Here is a 21,261-nt window from a genome sequence, read left to right on the forward strand (position 1 = left end):
TTTTAACATCAAGATCTTGATAGGACTGGACTCCTTTCTGGAGACTGAGTGGACAACCTGTTTTCTTTCCTTTTGCAGCTTCTTGAAGCTACACATATCCTTTGGCTCTTGGTGTCTACCCTTCCCCTTCAAAGCCAGTGAGGTTGACTCTCTCTGACGATTATTCCAGGGCCGTATCTCCCTCTCTGACCATAATCCCTTTTAAGGACTCATGTGATTAGACTGAGAACTCTCAGATAGTCCAGGGTAATGTCCCTACCCAAAGGTTAGTTCTATTATCCTGTCTGCAGAGTTCCTTTTGCCATATTGGGTAATCTGTTCCCAGGTCCCGGGGACTAGAGTATGCCCATCTTGAGGCTCATTAGTCTGTCACTTACATCTTCTCTCCTTCTCACTTTCCTTACAATGAAAATTCTGAATTTTCAGAACTTCCATATATTTACAACTTTTCTATCCTGCAATATATAAAAACAACTTGAGAGTGACAATAACCATAATACTAATAACAATGAACCTACTCAGAGTTTTCAAGATTTCTTTGCAGTTCTTTTGGCCCTCAGGCTATATCTCAGGTGTGAAGTTGAAGGACTGTGCCCCAAAATCAATATCTTTATGTGGTTTTATCATCAATTAGGTTGATTTTTATATGTTGTATTCAGTTTGAGGGTTTGCTTTTTTCCACTTATTGGTTTATTTTTGAATATAAAAATAAAGAGAAATATTCATAAAGAGAAATATTCTGAGAAGTCTTGGCCCTGTCCTGATATCTTCCACCCTATTTATACCAAACTACTATGAAGTCATTCCTAGTCTATGAAGTACTTTTATGTTTTTTTTTAAACATGGATGTGTGTCTCTGTGTGCATGTTTATCTTATTTTTTCTACTTTCTTACCTCAAAGTAGCTGAGTTTTTATACTTTTTTTACTCCTTGAAAAAAATATATATACACACACATAGACATAGACATGGATTATACCTATATACAATTACACACACACACACACACACACACACACACACAATATATCCTAGGTGTCACCATATCAGGTAGCCATGGAAATCTTGAAAGGAGTAAGTATTAAATGTGGTTGTACACCTTCTGTTTAACTTGCTAAGAGAAAAATGCATTTGTAATTTAATACAACCCCAAAGGGAAGTACATTGAGGGAAAATGTCTTCTTGGGGTGCCTCCTGCCCATCCCTTACTCCCTAAGACACAGCTAATCCTTTCTTCTATTTCACAGCCTAGTTTTTATATAATGCTACGATGGCCATTCTTTTTGCAGTCCTTTTGTTTGGTAAGCCAACTTCCTTTCTGGCCTGTTGTCTCTTCATAGTACAGTCTCTTTTTTTCTCCTTTCCTTATTTTTCTCTTCTTTGGGGGTCATTGATTTTGTCTGCCACATGGGTTTCCCCCCTTGGCTGTTTTGCTTAACATTGCATTAGAGGTGTATTCAGCTGGTCCATTTAATCATAATGTCTGTTTTACAAAAGGAAAAACATCCACACATGTTGGGGAACTAGGAGCTTCTTGGAAGAGTGTGGGAGGGCAGGTGGGGCCATCAACAGTGATGGTCTGATCTGCAGTTGAAACTCCACAGATAAGAAGGACTCTGAGCATCGTGGATGCTTTAGAAGGAAAGAAGGACGAACCATAGAAAAGGAAAGGAGAGACAGACAGAGAGAGGGGCCATGTCATTCTGTCAACTCTGTGAGCCAAGCACAGCACAGACAACCTGATAGGGGCCAGCAGGGGTGATGCTCATTAGAACAGAAAAAGCCCTCCAGGAGTATTTTCTCTAGGTGTAAAGAAAGTGAGGCCCAGAGAGCTGAAACAAGTGGCACAGGACAGTCACTGACAGCACAGGAGCAAGTCTCCGGACTTTTGACTTCACCTCGCTCCCCCAGTTGATTGGATTTTTCTTGCAGATCCAGGAGGGCCCTTCTGAAATCCAGCAGGCGCTCCCACTGCCCCCAGGGCAGGCAGAGGGCTGAGCTTCTCTCCTCCCATCCTCTTCCAAGTTGAGTTTCTAATGTCAAGACTGAAATGTACGCCTCTGTCTTGACCTCCCTCAGTCAAGTTAGCGGAATTTGTAGAGGTGCATCGTCCAGCCTCCGAGCATTGTTTACATTTAAAATCAGTAACAAAGAGGGAGCCAGCAAGAGGCACAGACTAAGTACCACCCGTATGAAGAGGTTTATCCTCAGCTGTGTTTCTGTTGGAATCCTGAGAAATGTGGAAAGGACGGAACAAAGTGAAAACAGATTAAAAATTATGTCAGATACTGAAATGCAGTAAAGCTACTGCATCTCTGACAGGTAATCAGGAATCGGGTGACTTTGAGTTCAGATTGGGCAAAATGATATCAACATATTCACACAACGTGCACACAAAACACAACACTCACGAGATGTGTGATACACACATGTATAACCCAATTTGTAGGAAGGCACACAAAGCACACAGACAACCTCACACACACAGGCATCCATTTGCCCACTTGCAATACACTCATGCATGCACACACATGCACACACACATACATGCACACACCCCTGAAATAGTTGTTGAGTGTTACTATAAAGATGTAACTCCCATCTGCCAACTAATCTTACACTTTTATTTTGATGAAAAGATAGCAGAAGAGGGTAAAAATCTCTTCATCAGAAAATTCAGTGGAAACAACAAAAAAAAAAATTCCCAAGACATTGTCATGTATTACTGGTTATTTTTGGTGGTTAAGAGAATTATTTGGAAACAAAGAAGCCTTTCACAAAGCCTCTAAAATACAAAAGATTTAATAACATTTACATCTGTGTATCAGCCATGTCTGTAATGCAAGTCATGAATAACACATAAACCAGAGCACAGAAAGAACAGAAGTGCTCACACATCATTTAAAATCCAACCCACCCCATCGTCAGTGGAATCAAATACACAGCAGGAGCAGTTCCAGTTGATACACACACAATATAGTCATTGGAAATGAAAACATATTAATTATGTTCCTTAAGGTTAGGGGATAAATGGCAAGATTCACCAAACCTGTCCAACTTCTCTGTTGAAAATCTTTGCCAAAAGCCCTTCATGAGTTGCCCCTTTCCTTTTCTTTAGAAATGGCACCCTGAGTGTCTGTGTGTTTTTGTCTTGTTTCACCATTTATTTAAATCTGCACTTTGGGCTCGGCCTTGCCTCCATGCTGTGCTGAAAATGGAGGAAAGTTGGCTTGCAAGGCTGTGTCCTTGTTATAAGTAACTTAAAAAAAATAATAAAGAATTCATTGTCAAGCGATGATATTTAAAACAACAATACCTGCAAGGCTCCCAGGACCATATGTGGAAATTCACGGAACTGTGAGGTTAGCCAGGCGGTACCTGAACCTAGAGCCCACAGCATTTGACTGAGAGAGAAATGCTTTCTTAGTCTGATTTAGATAATTACCTGAGTTGCAAATTTGGAATAGTACCTCCCTAGATCAGTTCCTTTGGCTTCTGTGCTTCACCAAGGATCTTGTAGGTTTTCATTTGCTAGTGAGAGCCTCAAACTCTGCTGCAGGATGGTCTCTGGTGCCATGATGGACAAGCTGAGAGATGGGGAGGGGATGCTGATGTTTGGGTGGACATTTGCTTTTGAAGTTTATTAATATTTATTCTTTAAGTCGGTGTGGTTTTTGTTTCCAGGAGTTAGGAGGACATTCAAACCATGGTAATCTAGGATCAGCACTTTGAGTTTGCTGGCTTTCTTTGGGTGTTTGCTTGTTGTTTGTTTAACTTCCTCTTCTGCTCATGGCTTCTGCTTCTCAACCTTCCCCTGCAGACATCTGATCATGGCCTAGAGGTGCCCCACACAGAGTCTAAAAGGAGCGTTGTAAGTGTCGAGGGACCCCCTTCTCCTCTTCTTCCCCTTCTCTCGAATCTCATTCCAGTGTGAAATTTCAAGCACTTCCTGTCCTCACTGCGGCAAAAGGTTAATAGTCGTCCCTTTTTATGTACTATAAATGCTCAATTCCTAAGCATAGTGTTTCAGGGCAAGTTGAGTGTAATTGCTAAATAATATAGTCATTCTCATTTTAAATGAGTAATACTTCGGTTGTTCCCGATGCGTGTGCGCGTGTGCGTGTGTCTGTGGTTCAGGCAGGTCTGAGTGAGGAGTCCTCCGCTGGGGCCAGGGTGCAGGGTGGTGGTGGCACAGCCATCCCCCAGAGTTTGCACATTTACGCATTTGGGTTTTAAATGTTGCGTTGCATCCTGGGCCTTTTAGGCGCTGCAGATTATGTATAATAGATGACCTGCATTTACAGAGATGTGTGCTATACAGATGTAAATGTTATTATAGCTTTTATATTTTATGTTCTTGTTGAAAGATCATTTTGTCTTTGAATAATATGGCTGTTCAATTTTTTTGGAGGGGAGGGGGTTATCTTTAAAAGAGAATATGAAATGGATATTGCACATCATATATTTCTTAAAAGTAATTTGGAATTTTAGGGTCTGGGATTGGGGCTGACTGATACACTGCCGTGATGAGATATAACCCCTGGAAAATAACAGCACCAGCACATGCCTGCATCTGTCTAACCTCATAATTCACTTTCACATTGGATTATGGATGTCTGCATTCAGTGAGTCTATCTTCCCTTTAGGTATTATTTCAGCCCTTTGAGATAATAAGGAAAGTTTAATTGCGTTGTTAATTGATTTTTTGCACAACATTATTACCTTGATTGATTGCAGAGTTGATGAAAATGTTAGACACAGGCAGCGTGGAGTATCAGCCGGGCAAGGAGTGGGAGCCTTGTGGAGAATAGATAACCTTGATGTTAAGAGCTATATCCTTCAGATATGTCTTCCCTTGACATATTGATGGCCCTTGAAAAGGGAAAAGCTGATTGTATGCAGAATGCAATCATTAAACCCACTTCAGCTCACTGTTGATTAATTTGTTTTTTCCTGAAGGATCTAGTTATAGGGAAGGCCTCGCTTGTACCAACCGCAGCCATTTTCTATGTCCCAGACTGTGCTTAACCCTCTAGGTGAAGAGAAATAATGGGGCTGGCCTGGCTGAGATGGAAGGCTGTTTTAGGGTGTGAAGAATGTGTATCTGCTGCTCACAAGGCATCCTCACCTCCAGGAACACTGTTTCATCTATTATAAAGCTTCTTTTTCTCCAAGTATCAGTTCTTTAAAATGCCAATGCCAAGAGAACCTTTGTTGAGATCTGGGGTGGATCACACGCTAACTTCCCGATGGAAGGTTTACTCACCGGGGTTCCATTGATATCTGGAGAAGACATGGCATTCGGGAGTTTACGTTATATCTAAAACCTTGGTTTTGTACCTAAAATGATTGTTTTTATATGTAAAACCTTGCTCCCACAATTGAAGAATTGAGTGGTTGTTGGTATGTATTTGCATACAAGGGTATGTTAGTCTGCTTTCTGTCACTGTGACAAAATACCTGATGAAATACCTAAGGCTTATGTTGGCTGTAACTTTTGGAGTTTTCATGCCATGGTCAATGGCTCTGTTTCTTTTGGACCTGCGGTACACCATGGTAGGAGCATGGGGCAACGGTGAACTATTTGTCTCCTGGCCAGATGCAAAAAGAAAAACCAGGAAAGGGCCAGGGTTTCTGTGGCCCCTTCTAGTGCATGTCCCCCCAAACCAGCTTCCTTCAACTAGGCTCCACCTAAATGTTCCATTACCTCTCATTAGTGCCACAGGCTGTGGGCCAACCCTTCACTCCCAGGCCTCTGAGGGACGTTTAAAACCCAAACTCTAGCATGGGGACTGATAAGAAGGTTTCTGGAGACAGTTTATTTACAGTTGTTCTTCTTGGTACCACGCAACTCCTAAAATCTTATTGAAAGCAAAGCTGCCCTTATTACTTCAATATCCAGGATCATCATCATGGTAGCAAAAATCAGGCTGGTTGATCAGTTGGCTTATGGATTGATGGATAGGATCTCTCCTGCCTCGTTCCCCTCCCTTCAACCCATCTCACTTCATCCAACTCTGGACAGAAACTTAAGAAGGCTGGCCTTGTGGGAAAAGGAGTTGGTTTGCCAACCACAGAAGAATGGAAGCTCACACACGTGCAATAATTCTAGGAAGCCTCCACCTTCTGGAGAGAATGGGTGGCTTCCTTTCCTCTCCTTTTTGATGCTTAGTACTCACAGAGCATTCTTATTTTGCCCTCTTCTTCCTTAGTGGCTGTCCCCACCATGCAATTAAGCCACTTTTTAGTTGTACAGCCTTGTTAGAGACCTACCAAAATTACATCATCTTCCTGGAGTCCTGAGCCCCCTAACAAGAGGCTTCAGGACACAAGAGAAAGAGATCCCAAGTTCCCTAGCACCATGGAACACCCTTAGAACACCCTGTAGCATTCACTCTGTTCCAAGGCACAGTTTCTCTGCTCTGCCCCACCCCCTCCATTATGAGCCTTTCTTCTCCTGAACTAACCACTGGCGCTCAGGGAGTCTAATATCCACAGAGTCTTGGCCCTCAATTACGGTAATGGCTTATAATGAGATTTTGGGCAAGTAGCAGGTAGCAGGTTATTACTTCCTGCTCAGCGTGGGCAATGTCTATGCTGTTAATCTGTGTGGCTGAATGTGGCTCAGAGCTGGGCATCAAACTGTCAGAGCCAGATGTATTCTATTAGGTGCGAGGCCCGCACTGGCCTATGGGCAATTTTCTACCCCCCTCCCCACCATGGGGAGGCATGTTAACTCCCCACAGGGTGAATCCCACAAATTAAAGCCAGTCTAAGAAAGGGGTAATATCCCAAACCATCCAAGTGGTATGTTCCAGATATCACTGATAACACCTGGTACCAGTGTCTCTCTGACTGGGACTACTTCATTGATAGGCAAAAATATAACCCTCAATATTTCTGGGGAGACTCTGGTGCCTTCATTAAGTTTTAATGACCTTGACCCTATTATAATGTTTTTCCTACTGTTTATCTTGGGGAGGGGGAAATGTACAGAAAGTTCATATTGCCTTTATAAATGTCTTTGTGCTACCATCTTATTTAACCTACAGTTTCTTCCATTTATGTGTGTATAAATATATGTATACATACATTTTTTTTTCAGAACAGGTTAAAGATAGATCATTGAAGGCCAGGAAGTAATGAAAATATTTTAGGGGTTTGGTAGTGAAAATTATAATACCCCAAAACTATGTTGTGTTTTCTGCAACAATAGACTTTAGGATCTTTTTTTTTTTTTTTTTTTGTAATGCAAACTTCTTTCAGTTAGATCATATATCACCAGATTCATTTTATTTTCCTTTCAGAGAAAGCAATTTTGAGTGTCCTGGAATTAGGAAAAATTATGGTAATATTAGTACAGGAAAAGTTTGTTTGGATTCTAATGAAGGGCAGATGCAGGCTGGACCAGTGTGCCCAAGAAAGAAGCCCTTTCCCTCGTCCTTGCAGGGCTTGAATTATGACAAACCCAGTTGTTACTGGGTCTGCTTAATTTTATGTGAGAGGTTCTCTTTTGCAGCTTGAAAAATTAAAAAAGAGGGCGGGGGAAGAAAGCAACTTGTCTTTATTTTCATTGATTCTCTTGAGAAATTTCAGCCTGCAGAACCAGACAGCACTGTGTATGTTTTCCCCCGTTTGATGTGAGCTCTCTAATAGGAACAGATCTGAAACCCAAAAGTGAATTTCTGCTTGAGAGCAAAGCCAAAATTCCCATTCAAACTCTGCAGGAGGACCCCCACTGCTCAGATTTGTTCACATAAGAGTTTGTCAGTTTAGAGGGAGGCTAAAGACTTTCTGGGAAATTTTTTCTGCAAGATTTTTTTCCCCATATACTTCATAAATCATGGTTTGCTGGTTCAGTTCTGTTCTACTTACCCCCCAAAACTCTTTTTTTATGTTAATGTTATCTACATATCACTTAAGTTAAAACTTTTTTTTTTTTTTGCTTTCTTTTTAAAGAGTTGAGCAACCTTTTATTTTGTCCATATTTTATATTTTAGCTACCATTTGTTTTCTGACTGCTCTGGGGTGGGGGAGCGAGGGGGTAAAACCTCCATCTATCAAGACTTAGCACAATAGGATCCTCAATTAAGCAGCTATTTTAATCTTGGAATTTGAATAGCCTTAATTTTATAGGAATGAAAACTAATGTGAAGGGATTCATGTTTGACAAAGGAAAAAGAGGTTGCCCTAGAACATTTTCTTAATGGTAGTCCCCCCCCCTACCCCAGCATCACCTGGGAACTTGCAAAAAAAAAAAAATGCACATCTTCTAGGTAATTCTGACAGAAAATCACCATCCTGGGGCCAACTGGTACAGTTCTTTTACCTGTAAATGTTAGGGATGTATGGTAAATAATGGAGTTCAAGAAGTGGTATCTGGTTAGCTTTTCGTTTCCTCCGTACACACCCCCGCCCCCCCAAATAAACAAAACACCAACGTACTGGTAACTATGATTCAGTTTCCATGATTGGGAAGGGAGCGCAAAAGACTGTTGTCTCCACCCTTTTGAAGTTCATCTAAGCAGAAGATCCTAGGACTCTGAGAAATGATCAATCCACAGTCTTCCAACTAAAGGTCTTAACTGTCTCATCCTCAGTGTGGTGTACCCAGTAAGACAATGAAATTGACTGACCTTAGATCAAACCTTAAAAAAGTTTCTAGTTAACCATGAGTTAATGAGATAATTTAAGTGATTAACTACATCCCAGTTCCCCCAAGTGGTGAGTCCATCAGAGATCAGGCGACGACTATGTTGGGGGGGTATCCTGGAAGAAAGCCTGAGAGCGACATGATCACTCCAAACATTCACACCTGGACTCAGCTCTGGATTTTCCCCTGCCAAGAAAAGTCCACTAACTCCAGTTTTTGTCCCCTTTCCCTGATTGAATAAAGTCATTTATTTTTATCCTATGAAGTTCTCTTTAAGGATGCCACACATTTTTCACTGTTTTAAATAATAAGTTTAAAATCTCCGGGAGCCAAGGATACCTTTTTCTCTTAAAGGGAGTTGGTCATTTGTTGTTCCAGGCATGAAAATAGTCACTTGATCCATGAACCAGAGAATGCTAGGGGGACTAAAGGAAGCTCAAACTGTAGCTCAAGTTATGTTTTTGAGGATCTTCTATCTTTTCTGACAAAGCTGGACCAGGTATACTGAGAGTGAAGAAAATGTTTAGGTGGGTTTTAGACAGGGAGGTGTCTGTGATTTGTGTGTACTGGTTGAAATTTTATTTTCCTTTTTTTGATTATCAAATGATGGCAACCCCAGGCATATGACATTTTCCTTTTTAGACTCCCGTGGTAAAAATGACCTTTTTTCTCCCCTTAAGAAATGGAGAGAAATTTTCTTTACTAGTTGGCCTACTTTTTTGAATTTATGTAGGTGATATGCAAAAATTCCCAACCCTTGAGCTTGAAAGATTAATTAGGGCTATTGATGGTAAAGAAAATCAGCCCCCCTAAAATTGAAGAAAAAGAAATCCAAAAGTGTATATGTGGGGAGGCATCTGGTAGTCTCATTCCCAGAAAGCCTTCAGCCCAGATTGAGTAAACATGACACCACTGATCGTTACAGAACCTAAAATTGGTGCCCCAAAGCAGAGGGTGGCTTTAATGGCCCTCCCTGAATAGCTGCTCTCCTGTAAGGAGAGCAACTGTTTTTTTTTTTTTTTCCTAAATTCATGCTGCCCTCTAGTGGCGCTGCTTTTGACTTCAGATGAAGTGGCAAAGATGAATGTGATAATGGTGGAAATAGTGGACGGATGGATTTTTTTTTTTTCCTTTCCTCTCTCTCCTCTGTCTGAAAGGTTTCAAGTTCCTCAGTTAAAAAAATTGAAAAAGAAATGTGAAGTCATCCCACTTGACCACTGTCCATTTTGAATGACAGCCTGGTTTACGGCACATCCATCACTGGGCCGCACTGCACGGTACTTCATGAATCTTAACTGATTTGCATCCCATCTCAGCATGCACTTTGGAATCCAGCCCATCTCAAATCCATTAAGCCCTAAGCAGAATACAGACATGGGGGGAGAGGGTACTCACTCCAAACTGGCTTTGCAGTTTACTTTTCTTCATGAGAAAGTTAGTAAGAATGAGCCTAAGTCATGTTGGTGATCTTTGAAGTTCTCAGGAGACCTCTAGTTTCTGTAAACATAATTGAACAAATAAATAATACACTTGCAAAATAAACTGTAAAATCAAAATTTCTATTCCTGTCCTAAAGGCAGTGTTTTATAATTGAGAGGGATTTCTGTACTAGGAAGGTAGAGTCATATGGGTACCTGGTGTTATCAATTTAAGGAAGCCTATTGGAGCCCCATTTTCCTCCTCTGTAAATGCAGGGCTTTGTTAAAATGAAGATATTTAAATACCATCCCAGCTTGAGAATTTTTCAATAGAGTGAAAGAATTACTTTCAAAGGAAAATTTAGCACTCTGTGCATCTGCTTACTAGGAAATATAGCATGTAATATCCTTATAGAACAGTGTAAGTAAATCATTGTTTAGGATGTCAAGAGTAGAGGCTTTTTCTGGGTCCTTTTTTTTTTTTTTTAACCTGGAGCAAAAAATTTAACCTGAGAATAAAAAGCAAAACTTAAATGGCTAAGGTTTACCAATTTGTCTTTGAGGAAAGGGGAAGAATTTTCAGAGCAAGGAAATATGTACATATTTGTTTGATCTCATATTTATATGTCCTTATTTGATTGAAACACAACATGTCCAGCATTTAGAGGTCAATCGTATTAGTGACATTGGAAACAGGGATCTGGTGAGCCCACCTGGGTCTGAGGTTCTTTTCTCAGTTTCTGCTTACCTCTAACTACCTCCTTTATATATATACACACAAAAAGGAAATTAAGAAACATTGACATCTGAGCCAAAGCATGTTGACTGTGTCCTTTCCAGGATCCACATAATGGAAACAGCTGCTGCCTGATAACTTAATCTTCAGCCTGATGTTTCTCTGATTCAGAGCAACTTGCATGGCCTGGTCAGGTCTGGGTAGGACCATGGCATCTGCGACCTGGCCATGGGACCAGGGGCTCAAGGTGGGACAGACAGACCTAATTACTGAAGACCCACTCAATTTTTGTACGGATTCCTTGGACTTGGATCAGCATTTCCATTTTCCACGAACAGATTACATGAGGGGAGATTTGCCCTGCGTTTTTCTCCTTTCCTTCCTTTCTCATCTCCTTTTCTTCTTCTGAAATGACAAGGCTGCTTTCAGCTGTCCTGGGAACCCAGAGTGTATTTTCCACAGGCTCCGGTTGTCACACGTCAGCTTGTCTGCCCACTCTTGCCACCATTCAACCAGCATCCCCGGTCTGGGAGGCGAGAGTTTTTGCTCTGCCTGCCCATCACCTTCAGGACAGAGCTGGCCAAGGTCCTTTCTCTGCTGCCTGGTCACCTTCTCCCTCCTTTTCTTCCTTTGATGAGACCCTGTGTAATCTGCTCTCTAAGGACAGCTGGGCCTCCTGTCTGGTCTCACTGGAGGGCCTCTGCATGGGCACCAGTGCCGCCTTCTCAATAGGGTCAGTTTTGTGGCTTTTGGGGGGGGTCAGTTTTCTTTCAGGAAATAGATGCATTTGAATCCTTGAAAAAGGTGACCTATAATATGGGGTATTTCACTTTGGTTAGTTTGGGGAGTGATTTTTTTTCTTTCTTTTTTTTTTTTTTTTGCCTGGTGCTGATAGAAAGTAACCAGCATCATAGATCCTGTTATGCTCCCCAAATCCTCACCTTTCTGCTAAGAAATGAATTAAAACTACCCTTTAATTTATGAGGCACATCGCTGGTACAAGTAATCAGCCTGAAGGAACACTGACAGCAACTAAATCCGAACATAATACAATTTATTATGAATAAAAACAGTGATTCAAGATTTATATCTTAGAATATGGAAACCCACACAAATTCATGCAGGGGAATTAGCCTTGGTAGAAATAATGAAAACAAAATAAAACAGAAATGAACTCAAACTACACACAATAAAATGTGTTGACTAAACTTTGACAGAAGACTGCAGCCTTCCCATCACAATTTTACTCGAGGAAATGGGAATGCTGAAAAATGACTCAAAAAGAGACTGAAAAGATATGGGTAAACGTCAGTATTTGGCAAAAAAAAAAAAAAAAAACCCACAAAAAAACAAAACAAAACAAAAACCTGAGTGAGGAATTTAACTTAAAAAATATTTTTAAAAAGATTTTAAAGTTATAGATGGACACAATACCTTTATTTCATTTATTTATTTTTTATTTTTATGTGGTGCCGGGGATCGAACCCAGTGCCTCACACTGCAAAGCAAGTGCTCTACCACTGAGCCACCACCCTGGCATTTAACTTTAAATGAAAGAAAAAATTATATGGAAGAGAATTGATCCTACTGAAAATAGAAATTAAAATGTTAAAAATAGACATGATTTAAGTTTGCATTTAAAAATTAAGGAGTTAAATGGACTAAATGGAGTTTTCTGTAAATAATTAATGCTCTCTCAAAGAAAGATGATCAGTCTAGTTTGCATGCTTATATTTATAAACCCAAAAGGAAAGCATCCCTGGGTCAAAGTGGCAGAATTGCAGGAAAACCCCTCATGCCTCTTGTGGAGAAGCCAGAATCATGGTTGCAGTATGACTGTGGTACTGAGCAAGGGCAGAGTATGATACCCTTGGCCCCATTCATGCTGAAGATAGCAAGAACCTTAAGAGATATTTTTGGAGCTATCAAGCATTATGGCAACTGTGGCACCCCCTTTCCACGAAAGATACAGATGTTAAACCTACATGACCCTTACCTGAAGTCACGCTTGGCCACTTGGGGCAGGAAATAGCATTGCTTTGCTTTCTCTACCATCCCCTGGGTCAGGAGGACAACCCACTTCACCTCTAACCTGAACTGCTCAACTGGATATACAGGTGGAGGACCAATATACTTGGTCTATAGTTAGGGCGTTGTCCTCCTTCCACAAAAACTGCTTCCAAGTGACCCTTTCCCTCAAGAACAATAAAGTCTGTCTTCTTTTCTTTTTGCGTTAGTATTTAAGTAGCTTACACTGAAGGAGGACCTTGTGCTAGGGGCCTGTAATTCTGCAGGCTCCTCTAAATCCTGTACAGAATCCACTGCAGAGCTGATAACACAACGCACACCTGACCTTGGGGTTTGCTCTGGGCCCTTCTCAAGAACATAAAACACGGGTGTTTATTCCCTTCCAGTTTCTAGTTTACTCACAGCCTGCAAGTTACAGTGGCAGAAGCATGTTCTTTCTGGGGAAATGTCCCTTCCCAGTTTCTGATATTAATAGCTTGTAAGGCAGATGATAACGTACAGCGTGCTTCTTTCTTTCCACCGGACTCTGCGGTTAGTTTGTTTTTGTGGGAGAAAATCATTCAGCACACAAATAACGCTAATATTTAGGAGTTGAGGCTACTGCCTTCTGCTACTCTGTTCCCTTCTTTAATAATAAGGCAAACACTTAAACATCTGAAGTCATATCAGAGGTTTAAAGTGTGAGTATTCAACAATGGAAATTCCTGGGTGGATTCTGTTTAAATCTTACCTAATCATCTTAATGGTATTGATTGATTGATTCAACAGAAACTTAGTGTGTACCTCCATTGTGACGAACACTGTTTTTTAGGCAGCGGGTGTTAGAATCATGGAGGAAGAATATTGTGGGCATGACATGTTTATGGATAGTATCCATGGAAATGTTATTCTAGAGCCTTCTACCATGGACCAGAAGGGGAACACTGATACCCTTCCCTTCTCTGTCACTAGACCCACCAACCTTTTCACAACACTGGTGTTACTTTCAGTAGGGGTCCTAATTCCTTCATTCCCTCCTACAGATTAGAGAGCTCTCAGAAGAGCCCTCTGTCCCATCACATACGGGGTCGTCTAATTGTAAGCTCCTGGTGATCACAATCAAATCGAGATCTGTTTGTCATTATTACAACTATGCATACAAATGATAATGATAACTGCCACAGTATGGCTGGGCACAATTCAGGAGCCACTTGTCAAAAGAAACGAACTTTATTTTTAGAACCACACACGCCAAACAAAACAGCTCCTCAGGAAAAACCTTCAGAGCCCAACTGCCACCACCGGCTTCCCACAAGCCTCTCCACCTCCCCCATTTCTTCTGCTCTTGAGGCCGATTGGCTAGGTCGTGTGGGCGGAGCCAAAAAAGTCCCCCAATGAGCAGCTCCGTGGTCTGAAAGGGCAGGGAAACAGCCCAATGAGCATCACTGCAGAGAAGCCAATCAGTTGGCAGCTAGAAGTTGCTGGGGCAGCTGTGAGCCAATCATCAGCTGGCAGCTGGAAGTTTGCTGGCAGCTGGAAGTTTGCTGGGGCCCCTTCGGCTGTGGCTGTCAACAGATAATGGCATTTAAAATGATGATTACCCAAACTAAAAGTAATGATAAAATCGATACTTAATTCCCCTAGTTTGCAAATATGAATTATTGGTCCAACCTCCACTCAGTCATCAAATGTCTTTATATTGGTATGTGCACATTCTTCACCGCCCCAACCACTGAAATGTGGACAGAAGGTCACTGGCTCTGCCAGGTAAGCTTTCCTTCCATTGACCATGATGCTGTGAGACTCTGTCTGGTGACAGAGATACCAGGATGTGGGACAACCCTTCAGCTCTATGTCAAACAGGTTGTCAGAAAGTTGGTGAAAACCTTTATTCTTGGAAATTTTGGGGTCCTCCCCCAACCCCCGGCAGTATTGGACCTACCGTCCTTGTGTCCCTAAGGGGAACATTTCAAAAAGCTAATTGTCTATTTCACAACTAAAAAGGACCTTCAAGAGTATCTTTGTCCCCATTTTACAAGTGGAGATACCAGTCCAGTGAGGGTATAGTGAGGGTATGCGAGGTGTGCCCAGTCAAAAGACCATGAAGAACAGGGCTGGATTGAAATACCTCTTTTCTTCCACCACCTCTTAGGGTAGAAGTGTGAGGCTGTCCAGAGGGTCGGTGTGTCCTGGAGGCTGTGCCGGATTCAGATTCAGAGGTGTGTGTGCAAGAACTCTTCCCTGGACATTCAGGCTTCCCCCAGCCAAGTCTCCGGAATGGTCACAGCCTTGCATCCAAGAAAAGGGGCTCATTCCCACCCCCTTAGGCAGCCCCAAGGTCATAACTCAACTCGCATAATTAGAACATCCGTTCCAGAGGGGGGGAACATTGAAAAGATAAAAGACCTCTTTAAAACATATTCCTCCCAATACATTTTTTTCATAATTATAGCTTTAAGAGCTTATGGTGATGGGAAAGCTGGCTACTTAAGAAAAATTAGGAGTCTCATTTGGCAGGAGAGGATTCCCCCGGGGATGGTGCACTGTCATTTTTCAGGGCCCCTGAAAAGAAACCCTGCGCAGACATCTGCGTGTTGGCCTGATGCATGGCAGGCCCGCTCCACTCATTATGGCCAAAGCCAGATATTTTAATTAAAAACACCACATATGCTGTTAAATGTGTTGTTCCCCCTCCAGTTCTAAGATGTTATAGTTTGAGAAGATACAAACAAGTGAATCCATTGCAGATGTGCACAGAAACCAAACCGTGGCCTACTGGGTCACAACCAGCGGGTTCCCAAATTCCAGCCTCAGAGCACCTCCCTGAGAAAATGCTCTTTGCAAGCAGACGGTTCCCTCTGTAATTTTCACAGTGTCTGGCAGTTGCCATGGTGGAGAAGGAGGGCTGGGGGGACAGCCAGAAGAGAGCAACCCATAATGCCACCTCACTTAATTTATGAGCACAGCCTATTATTTCAGGGGAAAAAAAAAAAAAAACCTTCATGATAAATGAAAGTCCTGTGGCCACACATGGGACTGTGCTAGGCTGTTGTTTGCCTCCCCCATGTAAATATTTTTTTATTTATTTTTGAGTACAAAAGTTGCATTTTGGGGGTAATCACATCCCCACTGTGAGCTGGGGTAGGAAACTCAAGAGAGGCAACAGCTTGCTTAATTTCAACCATTGTAGATGGCTCCAGTGCAAAAACGTTAACCGAATTTAACTGTCACTAGCTGGAGCACCTTTCTCCTCTGGCGAGCACCAGCAGCTGGGTTTCATTTTTGGCTGCCACGCCATCCCCGCCTTCCTGGAGCAGCCCAGGGACCGAGGAGTGCCTTCTCTTGAAGGATTTTATTCAAGGTGACAGCTCCTCACACGTTGGCCCTCTCTGATCACCTCAAGTAGCAGAGATATCAGTGAGAACAAGCTTGTGCCTCCTGCAAAGCCCAGATTTAGACTGACTCAGGTTATCCTTAGGCCCCATGACCCCACTGCTCCAACAGACCAGGGCTGCCAGGAGCTTTACAGCCACAGCAAGCTTTGGGATGATGTTTGGGGAGAAACCTCATGTCTGCAGGAGCAGGCGGAGAAGACCCCAAGTGATAGGGAGTGATGTCAGCTTGTGTTAGAATGGCAGACAGTGTGAGAGTATCCCTGGCATTCTATGGCTCTGGTATCTCTGTCAGTATCTCTGTTTTCTGTCACCGCACACAATCCTGGGCCTGTCTCTCGTCCTGACAGTGTCTTTTCAGATCAGGTTATTGCCGGCACAGAGACTAACTCAGCTCCCCACCACACAGCCCCTTTGTTTGAAGTCTGCCCTTTTGTCATTAATGCACTTGATGTCTATTTAAATCTGACAGTGAGTGCGGTATCTGTTTTCCCGTCAAGAGATCATTGACAATATTAATACCTCATGTCCTTGCCTCATTTCCCAAGTGCTGACACCTAGCTGCAGTCTCCTGCATTCATCAAACAGCCCTCTCTCACCAAGATGTCTATAAACATTCTTGCTTCCAGGCCCAAAGAAACAGGGCAGGCCTTAAAAAGGACTTTCATCAATGCCAACCAGAAAGAAGGTCTGGGAATGTGTCTCAGAACACATTGCGGACCCCGTTCCAGGAGAACTGTTTCCATCTGTTGCATCTAGGCGAGATCCAGAGTGGAAGCACTCCATGGAGAGAGGGCAGAGAAAAGAAATCACATCCCTGGCTGCACTGGAGAGCATGCCTGTGGTGGGCAGCATGTGTGTGTCTGCCTTTCATGTTTTGCTCAAGATGAAGATGATGATCTTTATGTTATCTGACAGCCCTATCCATTTCTTTTTATTGAAATCCATGCTGTCTTGGTGCTGGAGAAAGAACTTCTCATCTTTTGGCCCCATCTTTCCATGGAGGGTTCATTTGAATCAGTCATGTTTAAGGCAATCTCCCAGGGATGGTCCCATTTATCTATCTATGGCACTCCCACCCAGGCCTGTAGGAGATGCCAGACTGGCCCAGCCCAGCCCACAGACCACCGAGATCCCCAACAATATTAGCACAACCCTTGGTGCTACGTAATTCAGCACAATAAAGGAAAAACAACTCAGTTCCAACCACTAAAAGAATATTTTAGGCCCCAAGAAGGGTCTCAAGTGAGAGTTCATCCCAGCTCAGTATTTCTAGGTTCCAGACCAGTACTGAAGCAGACATTGGGGGTTGGAGGCTCAAGAGAGAAAGTATGGCCAAGTGGGAAGAGTGAGCCACAGTAAAGTTGTTCATGGGAACATGGCAGGACACAATGGCAGCCAGCATGAGACAATACCAGTCTGTCCCTCTTCCAACTCAGAGATGCCCAGGCCCCAGCAATTTATCCCAAGCCATCAAAACCAGGGAGCATCTGCCCTGTCCTTAAGAGTCATTTTAATCCCTATTTAAGAACAAACTTTAAAGTTCTGTAGTAGAGAAGCATTTCTCACTTTCAAAAACATTTACTACTTAAAACTTCTAATGTGAAGAACCTGGCTAATTTCAAGTGCTAATTTCCCCTAAATTAACAAAGCATGGTGTTAGTTGAATTCACACTATCACATGGATGGAAATAAACTATGCTCTTCTAGGTAGCTATTTTCACAGGCAGATTTTGTGGTGGCTCGTGAACTAATGTTTTATAGACTTTTTTTTCTTAGCTATGTGCACTTTGGACACTCAAGATTTAAGTCCTATTAGAACCAAAAGAATGGTGTGCAACTGAAGTTTTAGTTTGTCTAAAATTGGAAGGAAAAAAGTAACAAGAAACAAAATGAAAGCTAAGTGGGGTGGCACCCACTTGTAGTGCCAGCACACAGGACACTGAGGCTGGAGCATCACTTGAGTTCGTGATTTCAAGACCAGCCTGGGCAACATGGTGAGAGCCCATTTCAAAAAACAAAACAAAAAGCAAAATGAAGTTATAAATATTTGCTTGAAAGTGCTGATTTTTTTTTTCCTTAGTAACCCTTTAAGGTTATCACAATAACTATGGCAGGTGATTTCTTGTGGGTATTTAGAATTAGTAGTGAGTTGATTAAAAAGTTTCACCCTATCCTAAGGGTGTTCTTCATAGTTAAGTCTCCTGCAGTCTCCTTGAATGAGAGGAAAGCTCTACATGAAGCCACAAATGACATACAGTTAAACTGAAGGTAAAAACAGAATGCATTCTCCCCTAGAATAGAGTTCCTGATGCCTATGTGGTGTTTTGTTCATACCACTTCTCTCTCCCTTATCATCTAGGATGTGCTTAAAGTACTTCAAAGCCATCACCTTCTGAGAAAATTGTTCTCTCTCTTCTTCTTGGACCTCTCTTATTTTTCTTTTTTATTGTTGGGGTACTGGGGATTGAACTCAGGGACACTCAACCACTGAGACACATCCCCAGCTGTATTTTGTATTTTATTTAGAGACAGGGTCTCACTCAGTCGCTTAGCACCTCACTTTTGCTAAGGCTGGCTTTGAACTTGTGATCCTCCTGCCTCAGCCTCCTGAGCTGCTGGGATTTCAGGCATTTGCCACTGCACCTGGCTCCAGGTCCATCTTTAAACACTTAATTTTTCACTCTTTGGAAACCTAGGAAGGGAACGTGGAGAGAAGAGAATGTTGTGCTATGTATTTTAGGGAGTAATTTGCCAAATTAGCAAAGTCCCTAAAGTGTGGAAATCATGCAGAAAACATGCTTTTTCCCGTAACCTATGCTTAGTAGTGACATTTTGTTTGAATGCCAACTCTGAGGACAAAAAGATAGTCTTTTCTTTCTGGGGCTTCTTCCATTTCTGCCACTGCTAGGAGCCGCAATTGTATTGCATGCCTGGGTTTCAGCACCTGTGCCTCCCTGTCATTGTAACTGTGCCACCTGTAATGATGTGTTTCTTTTTTATTTACAGGAGTCCTGGGGAAGTGTCGCTATGTTTACTACGGGAAAAACTCAGAGGGCAACAGGTTTATCCGAGATGACCAGCTCTGAAGCCAAGTTCTGTATGCCTTAGCCTATTTCATGAAAATAAAAAGGGAAAGCAAAAATAAAGAAAGAGCTAAAGAGAAAACAATGGCCCACGTTGCATCTCTGCGGGAAGGCTGTGACTTCAGCTCTTGGTACCTTGTGCTGACTTTGCCAGGCCTGTCAAGATCATCCTTCTGCCTTAGACTGAGTGGTCACAGAGAGATTGACATGATTGCCCTTAAGCAGGTCTCATCCACCAGGGTGACAGACAGCAGCGGCGAAGCACCAGGGTTGACAGCATGAACACCATGATAGATTGCCTGGTCCCTCCATTGCTCACAGGGGAGCAGAGGTCACACCTGGGGCCTCCCTGAGCATGCTCAGTGACTGCCATCTAGTGAGAGAGACTGTCTTCAGCTTGCCTACTGAGTCAAGACCCCTCTGACATCATTGTGCTGTGGGTTTATTTTTAGTGGGATTGTCACAGTTAGGGGGAGGATGCTCTCCCTTTTCCCCCTTAAATCTTAGCCTTTATGATCTGCATAGGTACAGGTCCCTCCTCCCTCACTGCCCCCCCAACCTTCAGCGTCATGCATTTCCATTTGCAGGTTTTCAGAGGGATAACTTCTCAGCCAGGTCATACACTGACAGCCGGACTCTGGTAGTTACAATCCCTACATCAAATAGCTTTTCCTAAACCTCCGACTACCAAAACATGGCCTTTATCTTACTTCATTCATTTTCAAATCTTCTCTCCTGAATAGGTTGTAGGGTGAGGCATCCTTCCCAACACCCTTGGTTGCACCAGGGACTCTTTTTAACCACGCCCTTCTTCACTGTGCCTACGGCCCTCATTGTGCATGGGCTGGCTTGCTCCTTTGAGTGCCATTTAAAAGTATTGAGTTGATGAAGGCATGTGATGGGTCAGGGGGTTGAAAATCAAAATGAAGACTGTAGAAAATACCCACCAGACCCGACGGCTTTTATAGACAGTGTAGACCTTCTGAATGTCACGTTTTTCTCTGGACCTCTCAGAATTTAGATGCATAGCTTTTGAGATGTTGCTATGTCTTTGTGCATCCTTGGCTGTGTTCTAGCATTAATGTCACAAAGAAAATACTCATGATCACGCTACTCGGGTGACTAGCCTTTCTTTGAACTTCCTGGTTCACAAGTCAAATCACCCTTGAAAATGTGTGAAAGGCTGGTTTAGCATTTATTTTTTTGCTTCTTGCATTTAGACAAGGTGTCTACGGTCCTAGGACAGCAAAGTCTGGAGGAGAACCAAAGTTATAGATACCAAGTGAGTTACTAGAGAGTTGCTATTGTGAAAGTCTTTGAGGGCTCAGAATCCCCGAGCTGCCCCAGAAGAACCTCCTTTCTCGACTCGACTCCGTTTACATAGCCTCTGGCCTACTGAGTCAACACAGCCCTGGAATGACATGTATTGAGGCTGGCAGGAGTCCCGCTTGTAGATTACACAACCTCCATTAATCAGCTGTTCAGACCAGTTAACATTAAAATCCTTGAGACCATTAATAATTAGAGATTATTGAATGTTTGCCTTCATCTCTCCAATCCATTAATAACCAGAGCTGAGTACCTTCTCTCTGTTTGATCTACAAAACAGCTTTGGGATAATGCTTTAAATTAGCTGCATTAGGTCCCACCCTGGTTCTTTGTTTAGAAGCATCAGCACGGGCTTCATCCATGGCATATTATGGGCAGCAGAGCTCTGTGCAAGGGCAGCTAGACTAGTCTGATGTCATATCCAATCTAGCGGCACATATATCCTTGTCTTTATAAAAGGCTTTAACCCTGCCTCAAACAATAAAAAAGCACTTGTGAACTGACCACAGAATTTTTCCATCTTTATTTTTCTTACTTGTTTACTTTTCTTAATGTCAGAACCATTTGTATCATGTGCAGGAATGTCTCCCTCCATGTGAGCTTTTGGAGGCAAAAAAAAAAAAGAATATTTTTGGAGTGAG

At 42.4% G+C, this 21,261-nt stretch overlaps 1 protein-coding gene across 1 annotated transcript in view; it reads left to right on the forward strand.

Moving 5' to 3' along the window:
• Window positions 1-19,294, forward strand: part of Lrmda (leucine rich melanocyte differentiation associated) — a 1,000,424-nt gene extending 981,130 nt beyond the window's left edge. The window contains exon 7 of the mRNA XM_026390217.1: window positions 19,215-19,294. Within this exon, the coding sequence (XP_026246002.1) occupies window positions 19,215-19,294 (80 nt within the window). The remainder of the gene's footprint in view (window positions 1-19,214) is intronic.
• Window positions 19,295-21,261: the final 1,967 nt, after the last annotated feature.

The sequence above is a fragment of the Urocitellus parryii genome, chromosome 5 (assembly GCF_045843805.1).
Source record: "Urocitellus parryii isolate mUroPar1 chromosome 5, mUroPar1.hap1, whole genome shotgun sequence".
Classification (NCBI taxonomy): domain Eukaryota; kingdom Metazoa; phylum Chordata; class Mammalia; order Rodentia; family Sciuridae; genus Urocitellus; species Urocitellus parryii.